We start from the raw sequence: 18,097 nt of genomic DNA on the forward strand, positions 1-18,097 counted from the left end.
CTAGCAAACTTTCTTTCTTCTCTCTCTCTCTCTCTTCTTTTTTTCCTCATATTCACCAAAATATCACTGAGTGAGTGAGAACGAAAAACAGTCCAGGCAGCGAAAACCGGTACACGAACATAAATTAAACGACCGAGACGTATACATATACGAGTCCCTTCGAACATCGTGGTGCGTCCCTCTTCCTTACACCTTACGATTAGCCACGGCGCATCCATCTTCGATCTAAGATGGTGTAGGTGGTTAGAGCAACATCGAGATGTGTCCGTGACGCGGTTCAGAAATCGGGAAATTATGATGGCACAGCGTTGGGTAACCTTGCCTTAAACAATTCTAGCCGGGTCTCGCGGTAAGAAAGGGATCATTCGGATGCTGGGAAGCTTGAAAAGGTCCAAATGGAATGTGTGACACTCGAATCGGGTCGATGGTCGCGTTAGATCGTCGTTATAGAGCGCTCGTCGGTAATCGCTTGATTTAACACCGCGACGGCGCGTAAATAAGGATCGCGTATCGCGCGGTACAAGGGATTTTGAATAATCTCCAAAATCTGAGCAACATTAGCTTGAAATAGTTACAAGATGTTCCTTGGTGAAGAAGAGGAGAATGCTTCGGATAATATCAGGGATTTTAATTAATTTCAAAGGGTGCATCGATATATGGTATATCGTGATATCAAGCGCAAATAAATAAATAATCGTTACATTTTCGTTCTAATATAATATAATCGTATAATAAAATATTAAAATTAAAACGTTCAATAATATTACAATGTAAAAGCAAAATTATTTATGGGAAATGTTGACATTTATCGTAGCTTATCGCATTGCCTCTTTCCAAAGGACCAAACAGAAGAAAAGAATTTAATGCTTGGACATGTTGATTAATCTTTGTAATATTGCGCGGAGCAAACTTGGGTGGCCCAGAAAAGAACGTAGCACTGTCCGAAGTTATAAACACAGTCGGGCACACCACGGTCCTTTAACCCTTCCACTACCAACAGAGGTAATAAAATAATACACAGCTCGCCTCCTGTTCGTTCATTTAAAATACGTTGAAATTATACATTCTATACTTACCAAATCATCCATTTACGCAAAAAAATGTATTAACTATATCAAAGAGATTTAAAATAATTTAATAATTGAAAAAATAATGCAAAACGGAAATAAAAGTAGCAGCAAACGCTTAAAGATAAAATAATTACGGCAATACGATACGAATAATCGTTGAAGAGATCAAAGCGCTTTTTACGCTTCATCGTTTCAGATAATTAAATCTTGGTTAAAAGATTTAACGACACTTGACACAAGGCCGAATGAGTCGAGTTGCGTGCCGCATCGTCGCTTAACGAATGTGCAGCGTAAACTCGGCAGAAAGTGCGCCGCGCCAATTATTGGTCCATCGCGGCAATTATTGCAGGTTATTTATGTGCGCGTGCAGGAGACGGTTGAGGCTCTTCTGGCGCAAGGACAGACTCGATTGAATTCGAGGGGAATAATATGGCGACTTTTACCGTTGCGATGCCGATATCGATGTGCAGCTAAGTCATAATTCTCTCTAATTGTATGGTAAGTCTCACGATTACGCTAGCATAGACAAAGATCATTGAGTCCAAGCGGATTAGAGCGGGATAACGATACGTACGCGAGCGTTACGAAGGCAATTAATATGCCGTTAACGCAGCAGGCCAACATGGCGTTTAATTTTCTTCCGCGTTCACCTAACGTCTGGAAGCAACGATGACGAAGATATTTAGCGGATTACATTGCAGAGATATAATGTAACGTGCTAAAAAGGAAAAGCAAAAGAGACAACCGTATAGTACTAACGAAAAGCTTTATGCATACTTTATACGATATGCGATATAAAACGATACGAGGATTTTATTGTAATCGTATCTATCTTACGGAGGCCGCATTTACAAAACGTTGATTTTAATCGCCCCTTACGGGGATTATCTTTACAGATTAGATCGGCAAATTTATAACGATTCTCTATATTCAATATTAAACATTCCGATACCGGGAAAATTTTAATAGCAGACTTTACGATAACGATAATGCGTGTGTGAGCGCGATGGAACGATCGCGCGATAGGTCGCGTCTGTGTGAATTCATTTCGTGATCGCGCGCGAGGGTTTTGTAACCACGGCGATCCCTTCAAAAAAAAAAAAAAAAAAAAATTTCACTGCCACAGCTAATCATGGTTTGCAAAATAAATTTCTAAACTGCAGCAAAATGGTTTGCTGTTGCACCTAATAAATAGATATCACAGCTAACATGTTCGCTGTCCATATATTACGATTGAAATCTAGTTATCACACGCGGTTTTTAGCTACGACAGCTAATTTTTTTTTCCGCGTTTCCATTCCCGAAATTCTCTCTCTCTCTCTCGAAAGAGAGAGAGATCCCGTACGCGCGCACGAAATTCATCCCGAAGGGCAGAGGTACGCGGCGGTCAAGCGAGGCGTGCGATGACCGAGCTCGGTAATTAACTCCCGAACGATCGCGTTAAGGCGTGAAAGTATAAAGGACCATCCCCGTCCCTTTCTCCGGCTGTCTGCCCTCCTCTCACGAAGGGAACAAGGTGCTCTCGCCCTCCCTCCCTCCCTCCCTCCCTCTCTTTCTCCCTCTCCACCGCTCGTAATCTTAAAACGAGCAGGGTTTTTTCTTTTCGTTCGACCCAAGATAACGAGCGTGATTCAATCTCGACATGTCCCTCGGCGCGCATTAGACTGCAAGCTGGATTAAAGACTCGCAAGTTTCGGGACATATTTTTCCGTTCGATTTCATTCGATGAGAGGCGCGAGTGAATTCGTCGCCTGCGCTAAAATAATCGTGTTACCCGAATGGTAAATTGGGAAGGTATATGATCGCTGTAATCCATGTACGAATCTAGCACGGTGTAATCGTGTAATTCCAGGTAATAAAACATACAGTTTTACATTTTGAGCACGTCTCCGCGAGTTATTATTCACAATCAGACAGATAGTATACCTGCCGAATTTATTGCCTTATTAATGTGCACCGCGATATCTTCCTTTACCATCGCAAAGTCGAATGGCGAACCGACTAGATTTCGCGTACATTGATAAATTCGCGCTCTCTAGATATCGTCCTCGCGGTGCGATTGTCATTCTTCTCGACTGATTAATAGGCGGCGAATGCGGATCGCAGACCCGAAGAACCGAATCCCGTCTTATCGCGCGACTCAAAGTCAACGACCTCATGTAAATTGCAGTATCGTAGATCGCCCGTCTCGTGCCACAGCGAAAGGATCGTTTTTTAACTTTTATCACGCGTCTGCATTGTTACCGATGCATCGTCATCTTACTGCCATCCATTTTTTTGACTCTCTTCATCATTCAATTATTATCTAGCTAAGGGAAAGGAGTTACACACATGTATATAATATAATTCTTAATCTTACACTTATATCGGGAATTGAATCTAAATAAATATCATCCAATCATAAAAAAAATTTTAAAATTCTTGTAAATTTATGGAAAATAAAGTGTCCATTTCGCAAATTTATCGTATCGTCTTACTTATCGGAAGGTCTCAATTAAGGCCACTTGATCTTACAAGTCTTCGTCGGAGAGCTCGAGAGAGATCGATACGCAGGTAAGTCGCAGCGTAGTCCAACGTTAAAGCTTAAAAGTGCGAGATGAAAACCACGACGAATCGTAATGAAAGGAGGCCTGCTGCCCCGCGGCCAACAGCAGAAGTGTTGCGTTACGAACTGCCGCAGCCGATTACCAATTGACTCTCCCGCGCTATATCGGCCTACGCTACCATACTTTCTAGGTCTCTTCCAATCCGTACAGAAAAAGAGAGAGAGAGAGAGAGCGTGTTTATATTACCCGTCATACGCGCGTGATATGTACACGTGATTGTACCGTGCAATTACATTTCATTTCTCTTTCAGTGTTATGAGAAGTATTAAAACAAATGTGACTTCTCAGACGAGGATCTCAGAGATCGCATTATTGTTTTCGCTTATTGCCGCTATAAAAAATATTGATCCTCGCTAGTTTTCATGTGAAATTATTAATATAAAAAAAAAAAATAATAATAATAATTTAATTTCTCTTCAAAAGATTATAGAAAACGATACGTGATTCCTCTAAAAAATATCCAGAGATTTTTGTACAGTTTTTTTTTCCATCGTGCTTATTAAATTCTTTCACTTATAAATCAGATCTTTATTAACCTTTCCTCCCAAGTACAGCTTTACGGCCATATATAGCTGTACGCCAATAAGGGGACGAACATATTTGCACGACTCAGAACCGTAAAACCATGGTACGTGAGGTTGGCGAGCGCAATAATGATATGCGTGAGGCGAACGCGCTCGATAAGCGGAAATCGATTTGACTGCTGTCGTATAGCGATGCGCATTAAGTCGTTCGGATCGGCAATGCGTGCGAGAGAGCATGTACGTAGCGAGCCGATTATTGTTAAATAAATGGTTCGTAGAAAAAAAATTTGTACGCGCAGATCGAAGGCCACTGCCGTGTGCACGGGTGTTGAAAATAAATAGGGCTTACAACTATATAATTGTAAGATTGCGAAATAAATGAAGGCGTATGTACCGCTCGAACGTATAACCGAGAGCCCTTCTTTATTATCCCGAAGAAAACTCGAAGAAAGTGGAAGAGAGGAAGATAGATGGATTAACTCTACGCTATACGTGACCAACGTTGTACGAAACCCGCGCCTCCGGCGAAGGCGTCTTTCGAAGGAGTTTTAAGATCCTCGTGAGAAATGTCGCGGGCAGATACCGTACTTCTGGGTTTTACTCCTAAGTACACCGCCCTTTAACGTCAAGCAGAAGTTGCCGTACAGCTATAATTGCGGTGCCGTAACCGATAATTGTCGGCAGAAATACTTCATTAATACGTAGGTATAGAAAGGATAATCGGCCGCGATAGTACGGCGGACTTATAAATTTGCACACTGTACTCTCGAAGCACCTGTTATTAAATCCTGTCGGCTGACACGCTCGCTGTTGGGCCGACAGGAAATCAGGCGATACCGTGCCGTCGCCCCCTTTTTTCCCTCTTTCCTCCTCCTCCCTCCTGCGTCCCTCGGAGCACACGTATGAATAAGTCAGACGTATAACCGGTATAATAACACGCGTAATTGGTGGTTTTTGTTTGTTGTCGAAATTCGACGCCACCCGCCACCCGCCACCCGCCACCCGCCGCCGTAATGCCGTTCTCTTTCTTTCGTTACAATGTACGCGCGATGTACCGTAACTTGGAGCGTGTTTGCTTTAATAGCCCAAGGTCGTTACGCTTTGTCAGTATTACTTTAATACATCTCTCTATCATAAATTTCTCAAGCTGCGCGCGATAGATTAATCAAAGGTTTCAGGCACCGCGCCCGGTGTGCCTAATTAATAGGTAATATGGTCGACGTTTAAAAGCTTCATATTCATCGAATCACTTATTTATAATCCAGGAATGCGACTGCGATAAGACTCGCGCAGACTCGTTTGTATAGAACAGATTCACGCTTACGGCCAGTTTCTCCCGACGAGATTCCTCCGCGACGAGAGGCTCGACGGCGCGCGAGCCGCATTTAAAATATTATTGAAATGGGACAAGGAATCCGGTCGCGCAAAGTAGGTATCTTATGCGGCGTATCGAGTCGGTAACTGGACTCTTGGTGCACCGTCGTCACGTTCTAAGTCTAATATCCGCGTCGGCGGTGTCTATCGACGCGATCTACCGGCGCGACCGTATCGATAGGCGAAAACGAGCGCGGGGACAAGAGATGCGAAAACGATCCCGGAACGAGGTGAGAGACTGGGAGGCCCGAGTACATCGAATGAACGGAGAAAACGGAGACACGGAGAGGCTGTCCGAGGCGAAGGGAAGGCCGAAGAGGAGGCGGAATTCACAGGCGTAGGGTTTATGGTCAAGGTGAAGAAAGCGGGTGGCGGTAACACGGCCCGTATGCACAAGTTCTCGTGTTCGTGTGTCCGCGGGTAAGCGCGAGTGACACTAATTAATGAAATAATGGCACCGGGACGCTTTCGCGAAGAGGAAGGTGTCGAACGCGCCGCGGCTGGGCGTAGGCGGTTATTTACGCTCATTTGTTTCGCGCGCTTTTGTTCGCTTTCGTCGCAAAGTTCGACACCTTTTCTCCTTTCGCATAGGAGAGACGCCTTGTTTTCAGCATTCTGAAACGGAACTTTCAAATATATGCGCGATATAAATTACTATTAAATTATATGTGTGTGTATGTAAAAAATATATATATCAATTCACTTGCGTTATGAATATTAAATTGTATAGATTCAAGTATGTGAAAATGTATTAGTACGATATCTGTGTGTCGTCTCTGTCGTTCAATAAAATCGTCTATGTAAACGACATTATTTTTTGTTCCCCGCAATCCTATCGCATATCCGTCGTAAGCTCATCCGCGCGATGCATCACTGTGTCTGCAACGATGCAGCACCGCGTTGAACCGCCAAACTTCGTAAATTCGAGTCGAAGCCGGTACTGTCCGCGACAGGACGAAACGACGAATTTATCTCAGCTCCACGGAGCTGTGGCACAAGGTAGATACACATCCATTTCTTCCCTTCGTGTCTCCCTCTCGTACGTAGTACTCGGTAATCGGATACTTTCTCACTCGCGCCCAAGCCGATCGCAATAATTAATGATGCAAAATCTGTCTCTTTTGTATCTTTCCGACTTTTTTCCTTCCTTCCCGGTACGAGAAACTTGGAGGAGGGAAACGTGAATTATTTTAACAGGATGAGGGAGAAATAGTGACACGACGAGACCACCGTTTCTGTCGCTCACTTCGAGAAAATTTGAAAGTTCCTTGTAGAACGTCGAATTTAAGAAATGAACGCGTTCCACGAAACTTATCGCGAGCGTAATTTTGTCGGAAAGCCGTATAAGCGAGACGTTATAAATCGGTCGCGAAATAGATCGCGTCTTCTTGAGCACGGTGGCTTTGAGCGAAAAAATTTCCTATAAACGTGGGTCGAAAAATGCTTTCTTAAGAAATTATCGCTCAAAAACCTCTGAAATCGTAATTATTTTACACATTTGTCCAAATATCATGGAAAATGTGCGTCTTTTAACAAAAAGTACCGAAGCAAAAGTTGTAGAAAATTAAATTATCTTTCAAATGAGATCAAAATGATTGTTGTACGTTCCGTAGATTTTGATAAAACCAGTTTCAAACGTACAAAAAGTACTTTTATTACTTATTGTTAGATCGATTAAAGTTGAATCAGGAGGAAATTCGTAAAGCGACTAGATCGGTCATTACTCGATGCCGAAAGTGTATTGGAGCTGCTAGGGGAAGACATTTTGAAAATAGTTAGTTTTTTCACGTCTTTACTCATTTTCTACTATTGCGTAGTATTTTAGTTTCAAAAAATTAAGTTTATTTTCATAAAAGAAAAAAATTTTTATTTTTTATTTTTATCGTTTTTTCAAGAAATTTATTAAGTTTCATTTCCTTTGCATCAGAGGTTTTTGAGCGATAACTTGTTAAGGAAGCATTTTTCGATCCATGTTTATAGGAAATTTTTTGTTCAAAATTAAATTTCCTATAAGATCTGAAAGTCTGGCTGGAACGTTCGGGGCCACCCTGTATATATATATATATATATATATCCGATTTCATATAAATATCTCTTGGGACGGTGCTAATTTAGTTAGCAATCTCCGCGTAATTTATCTCGCCCCCTCGCTCTCTCGCGCGCTTTCGATAAGGGCATCAACAGGAGATTCAACCTTATACTGTTATAACAATCTTCGTTATTTCTTTCGTCGTTATTAAAATACTCGACGGTTTGGATACTCTTCCTTCGACGGACGCGTTATTTCACGACTAACGGTATATCGCTACCGTGTAACATTAACTTCAGTGGAGATACCAAATCGACGATTTCTGTCCGACATGCCGTTCGGAACACGCGCGGTACACGTTCCCGCCGCTTTAATGAGATAGGCGGTTTACTGGGCGATAATGGACACGGTATAAAACGTGAAGTAATAAGTTCTGTCAGTTAATTCTATCGAATTTACAAATATACGCTAAACCAAGCGAGTCTTCCGCGTAACAAATGGTTGGACGGTGTCGGGACACATGTAACTCTGGACTGCGACTATTAATGGGGGTTTGGATTAATTAGCGTTTACGTTTGACTGGATTAATTGACAAAATTTATTGTAGCGCGACTGCTACAATACTTGATTTTTTACGCGTATTAATTCCATATACTATTTTTAATTATCGTGTATCATTTTCCCGCACATATACGTTCTATTATATAATATATAAAATTTATTAATATATTATTATATATAATAAATTTATATAAAACATTTCTCTTTCATTGTTATATGGTATTCTCGACAAGAGGAATAATACAGTGAAAAGTTGAAAATACATTTAAGTCTCTGATTCTTAAAGCTCTTAAAGATAGATTTTTTTCACGGAAACAATCGCGCGTATATCATCGAGTGAAACCCCGTAAGAATACGACGAATTTAGCGGAGTTCGCGGTAACTTCTCTGATTCTCGGTAGAGAGCGAGATTTCCGGTGGTAAAAGATATATTCGCAGCTGAGTTCCATCCAACTGTCCGACGGTCTATTCACCGGCAAATTTGCTGGGCTTCAACGGTTGTCCCTTTCAGCCGGTCTCCGTTACGGTGAGCGCAAACGTACGTACGCGGATAGTCGCGTTCGTCGGCTAGACGGAGGAAAAAGGCCAGCGGCACGTTTGAGTGCTCAAGTCGTGCCGCATCATAAACCTGTCCGTTGCGATGCCCTAACTCTCCTCTCCCTCTCTCTCTTCGTCCCTCTATCTGACTGCCTGTCTCCCCGGCTTCCTCCGCATCTATGTCGCGTACGTATAAGCACGTAGGTCTGTCCGCTCGCCCGCGGCCGTACCGTCCGGTACTACTAGCAGCGATTTCTCCGCTCGCTGCTCACTCGGTATAAGTAGCCTCCAAGGCAGAAAAGTCATCGCACCCGCCATCGCCTCCAAGAGGATGCCCCTGGATGCTCACGCGGCGCACGAGGGAAGACGAAGAGCGCGCGCGAGAGAGAGAGAGAGAGAGAGAGAGAGAGAGAGAGAGAGAGAGAGAGAGAGAGAGAGAGAGAGAGAGAGAGAGAGAGAGAGAGAGAGAGAGAGAGAGAGAGAGAGAGAGAGAGAGAGAGAGAGAGAGAGAGAGAGACGGTCGTCGGTCTCCTCTCGCGTTAGCTCGCGGACGGGCGGGATTCCATCGAATATGGCTCTATCTCAAAGAACGCGTGTCACGCACAACGCGTGGTAACGAGTATTATACGCGGGCATACAGGGTGTTCCAGAAGTATCGCGTATTTACCTACTCCGAATCGTAGATGTGAGATCCCATTCGCAAAAAAATGGCGATTGTTTTTTTTATATGAGATATTCGAATATAAAATATTATTATAATATTATATTATTATAATATTATATTATTAAAATATTATAAGAAATATTTGTCGATTATAATATTACTCCATAATTGAACGTATATCCAAAGTACGCGCGCGTATACCTTATTAGGCATTTATCTAAAATTAATTTTAAATAAAGATGTGCCTCTCTCGTCTGATAAGTCAACGATATTGGCGATACAAAAATATTTCGAATGGTTAATTTTCTCGTTCAACCTGTTGGATTACTTTGATGACATGCAAATCTATTTTTTCTAAACAATAGGCACAAGATGTGGGTAATTAAATGGCTATTATCGCGGTGATTTTTTTGCCATTATGATCCTTCTTCATCGAATTTGGCAATAGCTATTGATTTTTATGTCTTTATCAGCGATACCGGTGTCCACTTAATATTCACAATTTTCTTTATTGCTAAATTTATGCTTTTCTCACCGACCGTTAATACTTGCATCATTAGAGCGCTAATATCCAATTATCTTGGATGCTTTATGTCTATAATTTCTATTTGCCCCTTGATGAAAATGAAGAGATATATTGATGAAGGTATATCTCGGCTTATTATGAATAGTTGGCGAAAGTAAATGAGAAAAGCAGCATGCGGAAATTAGTCGTATAATTTACTTGGGGAGAACATTATTTATCTATTTTAACATATAATGATGGGACGCAGCGAAAAATATATACCAATAAAAAGATTTTATAATTAATATAATCTTTGTAGAAAGACGCAAATAATTTTTATCGTCGGCAAATTGACAGTACGAGACACATGCGAAATGACACGATAAAATGAGGGGCAGAAATCGGGTCTAGAAATTAACAAATGGCGTGCACGCGTTGAATGACGGATCCGAGAACCACCAATCTCCGCTGTACGCGTCCGTTCATTAATGTCTCCGATGTTTGCGACAATTTTGCACTAACGATCCCTTTTTGCGAATCCCGCTAAAATCGTCGCGTGACACGACCGTGACTTCCTCTCGTAGGTCTAACGCGCCTCTTCAATTGCGTTCCATCCCGTTGCCACGTAATTCCACGTAGAAGATTAAGCTCGGGACGCGCGTTATTACGAACGCGACGCGAACGCTCTCATTAAGACGCTCCATAGCTCCCGCAAAGATTACAACGTTTACCGTCCTTTGCAATGAAACTCCTGATCGTCCGTGACAGACGCGGTTAGAGCGGTTCGCGATCTCGATCTTGCCACGAATGTTTTTCCCCGTCCGTTTCGTTTCTTTTCTTTCTTCGTTCCTTGTTCTACACGATTCTCCAATCTTTTCCATCCCCCTCACCCCTCTTGCCCGGCACGATACTCGTGGCGCGGAGACCTCGATGCCGCGCGAGGGCACTGGCACTAATTAACGTTGACAGTAATTAACATAAATACCAGCGCTCACCATGCCGAGAACTGCCCCGGCGCACGACGAGATCGCTGGTTCGCGGACTCCGCCTTATCTCGCGATTCCACGCTAATCGCTCGCTTGTTTCTGCTATTTCTCTTCGCGTTGCGCCTCCATTCGCGAGGAACGTACCGCACCATTTGCTTCTTGTGTTAGCGCAGCTTCCTACTTACCTGCAAAAACCAGAGAAAACGATACGATTAATAGAAAATGGTACGAGAGACGGGAGGAGGTAAAGAGATATTAAGCGCGAGTAATCGCGTCGCGAGAGCCGCTCTAATGAAGATGGCTTAACGATCGCTCGCCGATCCTTGCTCGCATCGTCATCGTCGTCGACTATTTTGCCCCGGGATGCGGAAATATTATACGCCGATCATATTTTCGCGGCGTTATCGCGATAACGACGGGCGATACAACGTCGCTCGCGCGGCGAGAAACGATCGGCCGGAAAATAAAAGGAAACGTAGAACGTTGTCGGGCCCGAGACGCGGAGCAGGCACACAGTCTGGGTAATAAATACAATCCGATACGACATAGACGGGTGCTAAACCGCTTAGCGCGGCCGTTAGGCGACCACCGCCTCTATCCAATAATCGTACATGCGCGAGCATTTCCTACGCTACATTGGAAGAGACATCGCGTTACAGTGGATCTCATCTCGGTAGCCATTCGAAAAATCTCGATAAATTATTCTCGGGGAATGTATAGAGTTTTCACATTATATAGTCGCGTATGGAAATTTAAAAATATCCTACTAGAAATTCTTTACACGCGCACTTGAAAATCTGCTACGATTCTCGTTTACAATTGAAAAATATTTTTAGATCTTCCTGTGATAAGTTCGGTGCGAGTTTTCCGCAGCCAATCTTTTCGAGGTATAAAACTCGAATATCATTTGGATTCGGTGTGTGGTTCTGGGCATCAAGCGAGATACAAGTCGCGATCCACGTCAGTGTACAACCGCAAAATCAATTTTCGCGAGAGTTTGTTGTGGCGCGAGAAACAGGCAGGGTCCGACCGACGAAGAGGAAGCGAGCGATACGGTCCCGGGGAAAGGGGAGAGCAGGAGGTCCCGTTTCGCTACCACAGGATTCGAATATGCGGCGAATTAAACCGACGGGCAATCAAACTTTTCAATATCCCTGCTCGTGTCGCGTATATGCCATAAACGGCCCGCTAGGCCGCCGACCTCCTCTCCCTTCAACGTTCCTTTTTTCCCACGTGTACGCGTACGCGATCCACATATGTGCCACGTATCGCCGTCGTGAGGATTGGGAGGATTGGTGAGTCGCAGGGAAAGGGTCACGCGGCTCCCTCCTCTGAATTTAATTCAATTTAACATCATCGATGTCCAATGTCGCGCGATTTGACCCTTCGATAATCGCGGCCGGCGACGCCGTCGCGTTACCAAACGGAAATGTTTTCGTTGGGGAGAATGAATAGAAGAGTGGGAACGAAATAATGGTGAAAGCTAATAGTTGCCACCATAACGGCGACGCGATATGATTATAAGTAATATGAGAGCAAAAGATCCACTTCTTTTACCTCGACAACTTTGCGCTTTTTTCTCGCTTTAGATAATTTGTTCGAGACAATCGTCTCGAAAACGAATCGTATATCAAACGAGCTTTAAGTTAGCGAGCAGCGGCAGTAGCTTAACAACGAAGCTGGAACGTCGGATCTCAGTGTACGAAACTGTCCACGGAGTGGCTCTAACATGGCTCATTAGCCTACAGCGTCGCTAATGAAAGCTCGTTACCCGGATGCATGCGCGCTAAAGGGGGAGAAAGGGGTCGGTTCTCGATGCGGAGGTTCGAAGAGACGAAGGACACGATGGGGCATCGCCTGGTAAGAAAACCGACTCGATGTATTTTGCGCCCGATGACTTAGTATTCGCAGGCCGCCCCCGCGAGTGCCATTGTACGTGCTGGTTAACCGCCGCGATACTAACAACGTGTATACACACACACGCGCGCGCGCGCGCACACACCCATTCGGTGCACGCCGTTCAATGGCAAAAGAGAAAGGGAGAAGGGAGAGGATCTTATCTGGAACCGCGGATCTAAGTTGATTGGGTGTGAGGTACAAGACACTCTTCTCGCGCCCTACGTCGAAGAACCGAACAAGACCGAGAACGTCGTAACCTTCGACCAGGCCTTCTTCTTCTTCTTCTTCTTCTTCTTCTTTTATCCCGCTTTTACTTCTTATTCCTCTCCTTGCCTTGTATCCTCTTTCTCGCGATCGGCGCACCGACTCCGTTCGCCGTGTCGGATCAATGCTGAGGATTCGTTTATTGTTTCGTGCATGAGATCCCGTATCTGGTAAATACGAGCATTCGCCAGACAGGCTAAATGAACTTGCAAGATGGTTTACGACGGCATTATTGATGCGATCCATGCCAAAGGGAGTCATGCTTTGTTCGTAATAAAAAAAAAAAAATTAAAACTTCGACACGTGTAACGAGTAGCATTTATCATATGTTTTAGTTTACTAACACTATACCATACGCAGCCGCAAATTCATCCTTATCGCGTTAATGTTCGCAGATAAATTTTTATACATATTAATAAATTATAATTATAATAGAAATAAAACTTAAAAAATACCGATATTAATAGCGATATTTTCTTTATTAATTAGTTTTATATACGCGTGAACTTGTGAAATATTGCAATGCAAGAATCGCGCATTTATTTACACACAAGATACGCAACTACGAGAGTAGCAGATAATGGCGCACAGAAGCACGTCATCGTCGGCGGTAACGGGGCGGAGCGGCCTTGTAAAAGCTTCGGTACCCCTTAACGTGGATTTTCTCGGGATGAAAGATGCCGACTCGAGCCGAAAAAGGGGTAGCCGCGGACAGCTCTTTGCACCTTTGCCGCTTTATGACTGCTAAGTGTACCCAAATCCCATTCCGCGCCATAAAATCCTTAGAGGCCGCGTGGTCTGCTCGGCGGGAGGTAAAGTATCTTTCATCGATACATGTTGATCTATGTATACGGCCCGAACCGTTGATATTTCTATTATGCTTGTCGCGCTACTACCGCAAATTAAAAAAAAAAAAAAAAAAAAAAAAAAAAAAAAGTCGCTCAAGCTGCGATTTATAACAGATGGCCGATAGCCTGAATGAAAGCTTGATGTTTAAGATCGTGTTTAATTTCTTACAATGTAATAATTGTTTTCCCTTGTGTTTGGAGAAATTTCAATCAACGCTCTTTTAATTCGTTAAAACGACGAAAAGATTAATGAAAGAAAAATTCTACAAATGTAAGGAAGTGAGACATAAAATATAGAGAAAAATCAACGGAAATAAAAAAAGAAAGTGCCGCTGCACAGAGAAGGACGACAAAAAGAAGAGACGAAGAAAACTACGTGGGTAAAACTATACGCCGCGAAAGAGTCGGAGCCTTGGCGTCCAGCATTATTAGTCCGGCGGATCGCGCGCAGCTTCCACGGCATATCCTGGCTCCTACCGTGTTATTACGCGCAAAATGGCTCGTTATTATCATTATTATTTTATATTTCCTCCGCTTCATCGAGGCCCTGAAACCACCGAAAAGCAAAAAGCCCGCGAAATTAATATAAATAAAAGCTCTGGACACAGAACGGCCGACGTACCGGCGGAAGATAACCGAAGATGGAAAGAGCAAACTGGGTAGAGAAGAGGAATAAGAAGCAAAAGGTGAAGGGAGGAAAGGAAGACATATATATAAAGGAAGAGGGACCAAGGAAGAGGAAGGAGGGAAAAGGTAGAGACCGAAGTTGCTAGCTGTACGGTCGCCAGACTTTGGATATATAGCTGGCCCGAGTCGCGGCGGCGGCGGCGGCGGCGGCGGCGGCGAAGGAGGGGCGGCCGATATTAACAATAATTATTGGTTCGAGCCTCTTTCCATCCGTGATCTTTCGAATCTCAAGATCACAAGTGAGATCAATTATGTCCGTCTGATTAGCCCGGGCCCCCGATCGGTATACAGACGCGGGTATTTTACGGACGGAGGCCCCAATCGATCGCACGTGTGTGCGTCCTCCCTCTAGCCCCCTGTCCACCCTCCCTTCGCCACCTGTGTCCCGCGGTCAAGTCGAGCTTCTGCCCTCCTCTTTTACCCTCCTGTCCTCTCTTGTTTTCGTCCTCTCAAATATTACGAGCTGCGCGCCCGCGCACGCTCGTATCAACGTTATTATGTAGAGGAACGCAGTATCGTTTATAAAGACTGCCCCTCCTCCCCCTTCCACCCTTCCCATCTTTTAAGTCGTTCTCCATTTTCGGTGTTGATCGTGGGTAAATTCTTCCATGAAAATAAGGAGGCTGATCATATTATCCGTATCTTCGCGGCCACCGACCCGGACATCCACCCGGCCAAAAATTGCACCGTTTTTGCTCGATAGCGTTGAAATCCCTCCCGTACCCCTTCACCCTACCAACTTCTTCTTCGCGTCCCGGTCCTTTCACTCAAACGGAAGATCTTTGCACGATAATATGCGAGCATCTATCGACCTATATGAGAATTTTACCTGCCACGCGAAACGCTTACTTATTAGCTGCAAACCATATCGCTGATAGATCGATGGATCGGAACCGAGACAACGATGGAGAAGAAGGCCTTGTCCACGCAGTGGAATGAAACGGATACTCGTATTAAACGTCCGAGAATCTATTGCCGTGAAGCGAACGCATGGCGTATTTTTTTCCGTGTCGTAACAGCTTCATTACCATTCGATAAGGAGAATTTTCTAATTTTTCTTTCTCCCGACACACGTTTGCATAATTTTCGTACATTCTTGTACAAATGCGTGAAGTATAAAGTAATATGAAAAAACATATTAATAAATTACATTGTGTGCTAGTAAAATACAAATACAAAAATTATATAATCCCGTATTATTAATTCGAATACTGAATACAAAATAGTAATATGTAGAAGATGCAGACGTCACACCTGTCAGGTTGGCTAGATTCTACAATACTTCGAGCGTCGCAAACTCGGGGGCGAAACGACGCAATGCGACACCGCATGCGGGTCGACATGGCCGTAAATCAATACGGCGTACTCGCTCATAATGAACAATGGGACACAAAGTCCGATTCGTGCGATCACGTATCGGCCGATGTCGACGACGACAATGGTTTACCGGCGAAACTCTCCGCGGGCGGACCAACGAGGATGATTACCTGGCTAAAACCTAGTCTCGCACTCGCGCGTTTCTCGATCGTAGAATAGGTGTGCCCGTCGTAGACGATGAAAACGGCAAGGCGCTCATCCGCGAAGGTATAGAAGTTAAGAGAGAGAGAGAGAGAGAGAAAGAGAGAGAGAGAGAAAGAGCTACGCGCGCATCCACCTTACCCCCATAAATTTTACGCGACGATACTTTACGACGCGCGGCACCGCCCCGTGTCATTATCGCGCGTAGAGGAAACATACGTTCTTTCTCGGGGATACCGAGAGAGAGAGAGAGAGCCTGCGGTTTGCGCAGCGCTCGCGAACGATCGTAGCGTATATGCTATTTTTCCGAGGATGCCGAGTATCCCAGGAATAACCGATCTCATCCTGAGCCACGAACAGACGAGGCCAGTTATAAAGTTGATTACGCGCGATAACTACCGGTCTTCTCTAAACACATTCGCCGCTCCGGACTGTCGCCAGTTAATACGAAAGCGAAAGATCAGTCGGCAAAGATCGCGGAATGCGTGAGCGAGCTTTCGTCGCTAATTAGCGCGCTGGGCATCCGTCCGTGTAGATGATAGATAAAAACAATCGCGCGGCAGACGCGCGAGATTGAAATGTACGTTCGTCGCGTCTCGTAGAGTTTTGCCTGGGTCTGGGAAAAATGTTGCAATTATATGTCGTAGCTTAACTCGAGATTAACACGCAAAGATAATATTCGATTAAATATGCCAAGATCTTTGGGAAAAAAAAATATATATATATATATGTATATACTGTTGCAGTCAGTTGCCCCTTTTTCCCGCCCACTGTAGACATAAATGTTGATGTGAACCAGCTAGAAAAAAGCACGAAGAGTAAATAAGATTTAATTAAAAATCTAAATGCGGCAAGAAGTTCGTAAAGACGCGTGTTCTTCTCACGGCGAGTATCGAAAGTAATAAACGGTAAATATAATACAATCTCGAGAGTGCATCAGCCCTGAAGATACACACATTAGTTTTCCGCATATAATATAATATATCTATTAATGCTCATGTATGCTAATTTCTGTAATTTCTATGCAATCAGTTAGTTGTTGCGCAAACTTTTCAGTGGCAATATCAAATGTGTTTTCTCGATGATGAACGAGGAGCTCCGTAAAAAGTATCGAAATATAAGATCGCTGCTAAAACGACGGACGTTATCGCGGACTATGACGTTTTAGCTATTGCGACAAGCGTTTTATTCGCGTACACACGTTTTTTTTTACCAACAACTTGTCACCGAGTCGATTTGTTTCATCTCGCCAACGAGAACGAGTGCGAGAAAAAGAGAAAAAGAGAGAGAGAACATCAGAGGTAGAGGAGCAGCATCATCTAGAGATCGCCAAGTGACTCTATCTCTACGCTAGTAGAACATATCGGATTACATGTTCTGCATCGCGCTCCGAGAGCTCTACGAGCGACCGAACAACGAACGAAGGAACAAAGAAAATGGACAAAAAAAAAAGAGGGCAGGAGAGCGAGAGAGAGAGAAAGCAATTTGCAGTTAAGCTACATAAGATGATGGGATAATTATAGACTGCGAGAGCGAAGTTCCCGAAGATATCGAATTTCTGCGGTGTCTCCCGTGACGCTATTTTTCTCGGCGTCGAATCGCAGTCGTTGTCCTTACGAAGAAAACGAGATGGAACTGGAGGAAGATAGATGCCAAAGACGTCGGCCCTGATGGGGAATCCAAACGCGAACGCACGTTCTCCGCGAGGTGAAAACGATTAATATCTACAACATTTCCCGCACACCGCATCGCGCTCTCCTCTCTTCTGTCTCAACCGATTCACGTCCCTCTCGCTCATAGAACCAGGTTATCCTTAGAACATCGCGAGGTTATCCTTTACACGAGTTTCTTTCCAAATCCGAGAGGATCGGGATTCGTTGCTTAGGCCGTTCCGACATATTTATCTAGTTTCCCCTTGCCCGCTTCTATAAGAATTACCCTTCTAAAGAGAAGGGTGCGAACGATGCAAAGGCATCGCTCCATTCCATCGTGGATCAGTTACGGTACATAACATATCGTATATAT

General features: G+C 44.0%; 1 protein-coding gene across 6 annotated transcripts in view; it reads right to left on the minus strand.

Moving 5' to 3' along the window:
* Positions 1-18,097, minus strand: part of Ds (dachsous cadherin-related 1) — a 323,661-nt gene that overhangs the window by 171,352 nt on the left and 134,212 nt on the right. The window contains exon 1 of one of the 6 annotated variants that reach the window (XM_070294924.1): positions 10,866-11,031. The exons of 4 other annotated variants lie outside the window; for them this stretch is intronic. In XM_070294924.1, the coding sequence (XP_070151025.1) occupies positions 10,866-10,868 (3 nt within the window). In that variant the 5' untranslated portion in view covers positions 10,869-11,031. Of the gene's footprint in view, positions 1-10,865; positions 11,032-18,097 lie in introns of those variants that run through there. One more of the 6 variants, XM_070294925.1, reaches the window with a different exon arrangement.

This window comes from Polyergus mexicanus, unplaced genomic scaffold (genome assembly GCF_030449975.1).
Source record: "Polyergus mexicanus isolate NDT 795.1 unplaced genomic scaffold, iyPolMexi1.0 SCAF_4, whole genome shotgun sequence".
Taxonomy (NCBI): Eukaryota; Metazoa; Arthropoda; class Insecta; order Hymenoptera; family Formicidae; genus Polyergus; species Polyergus mexicanus.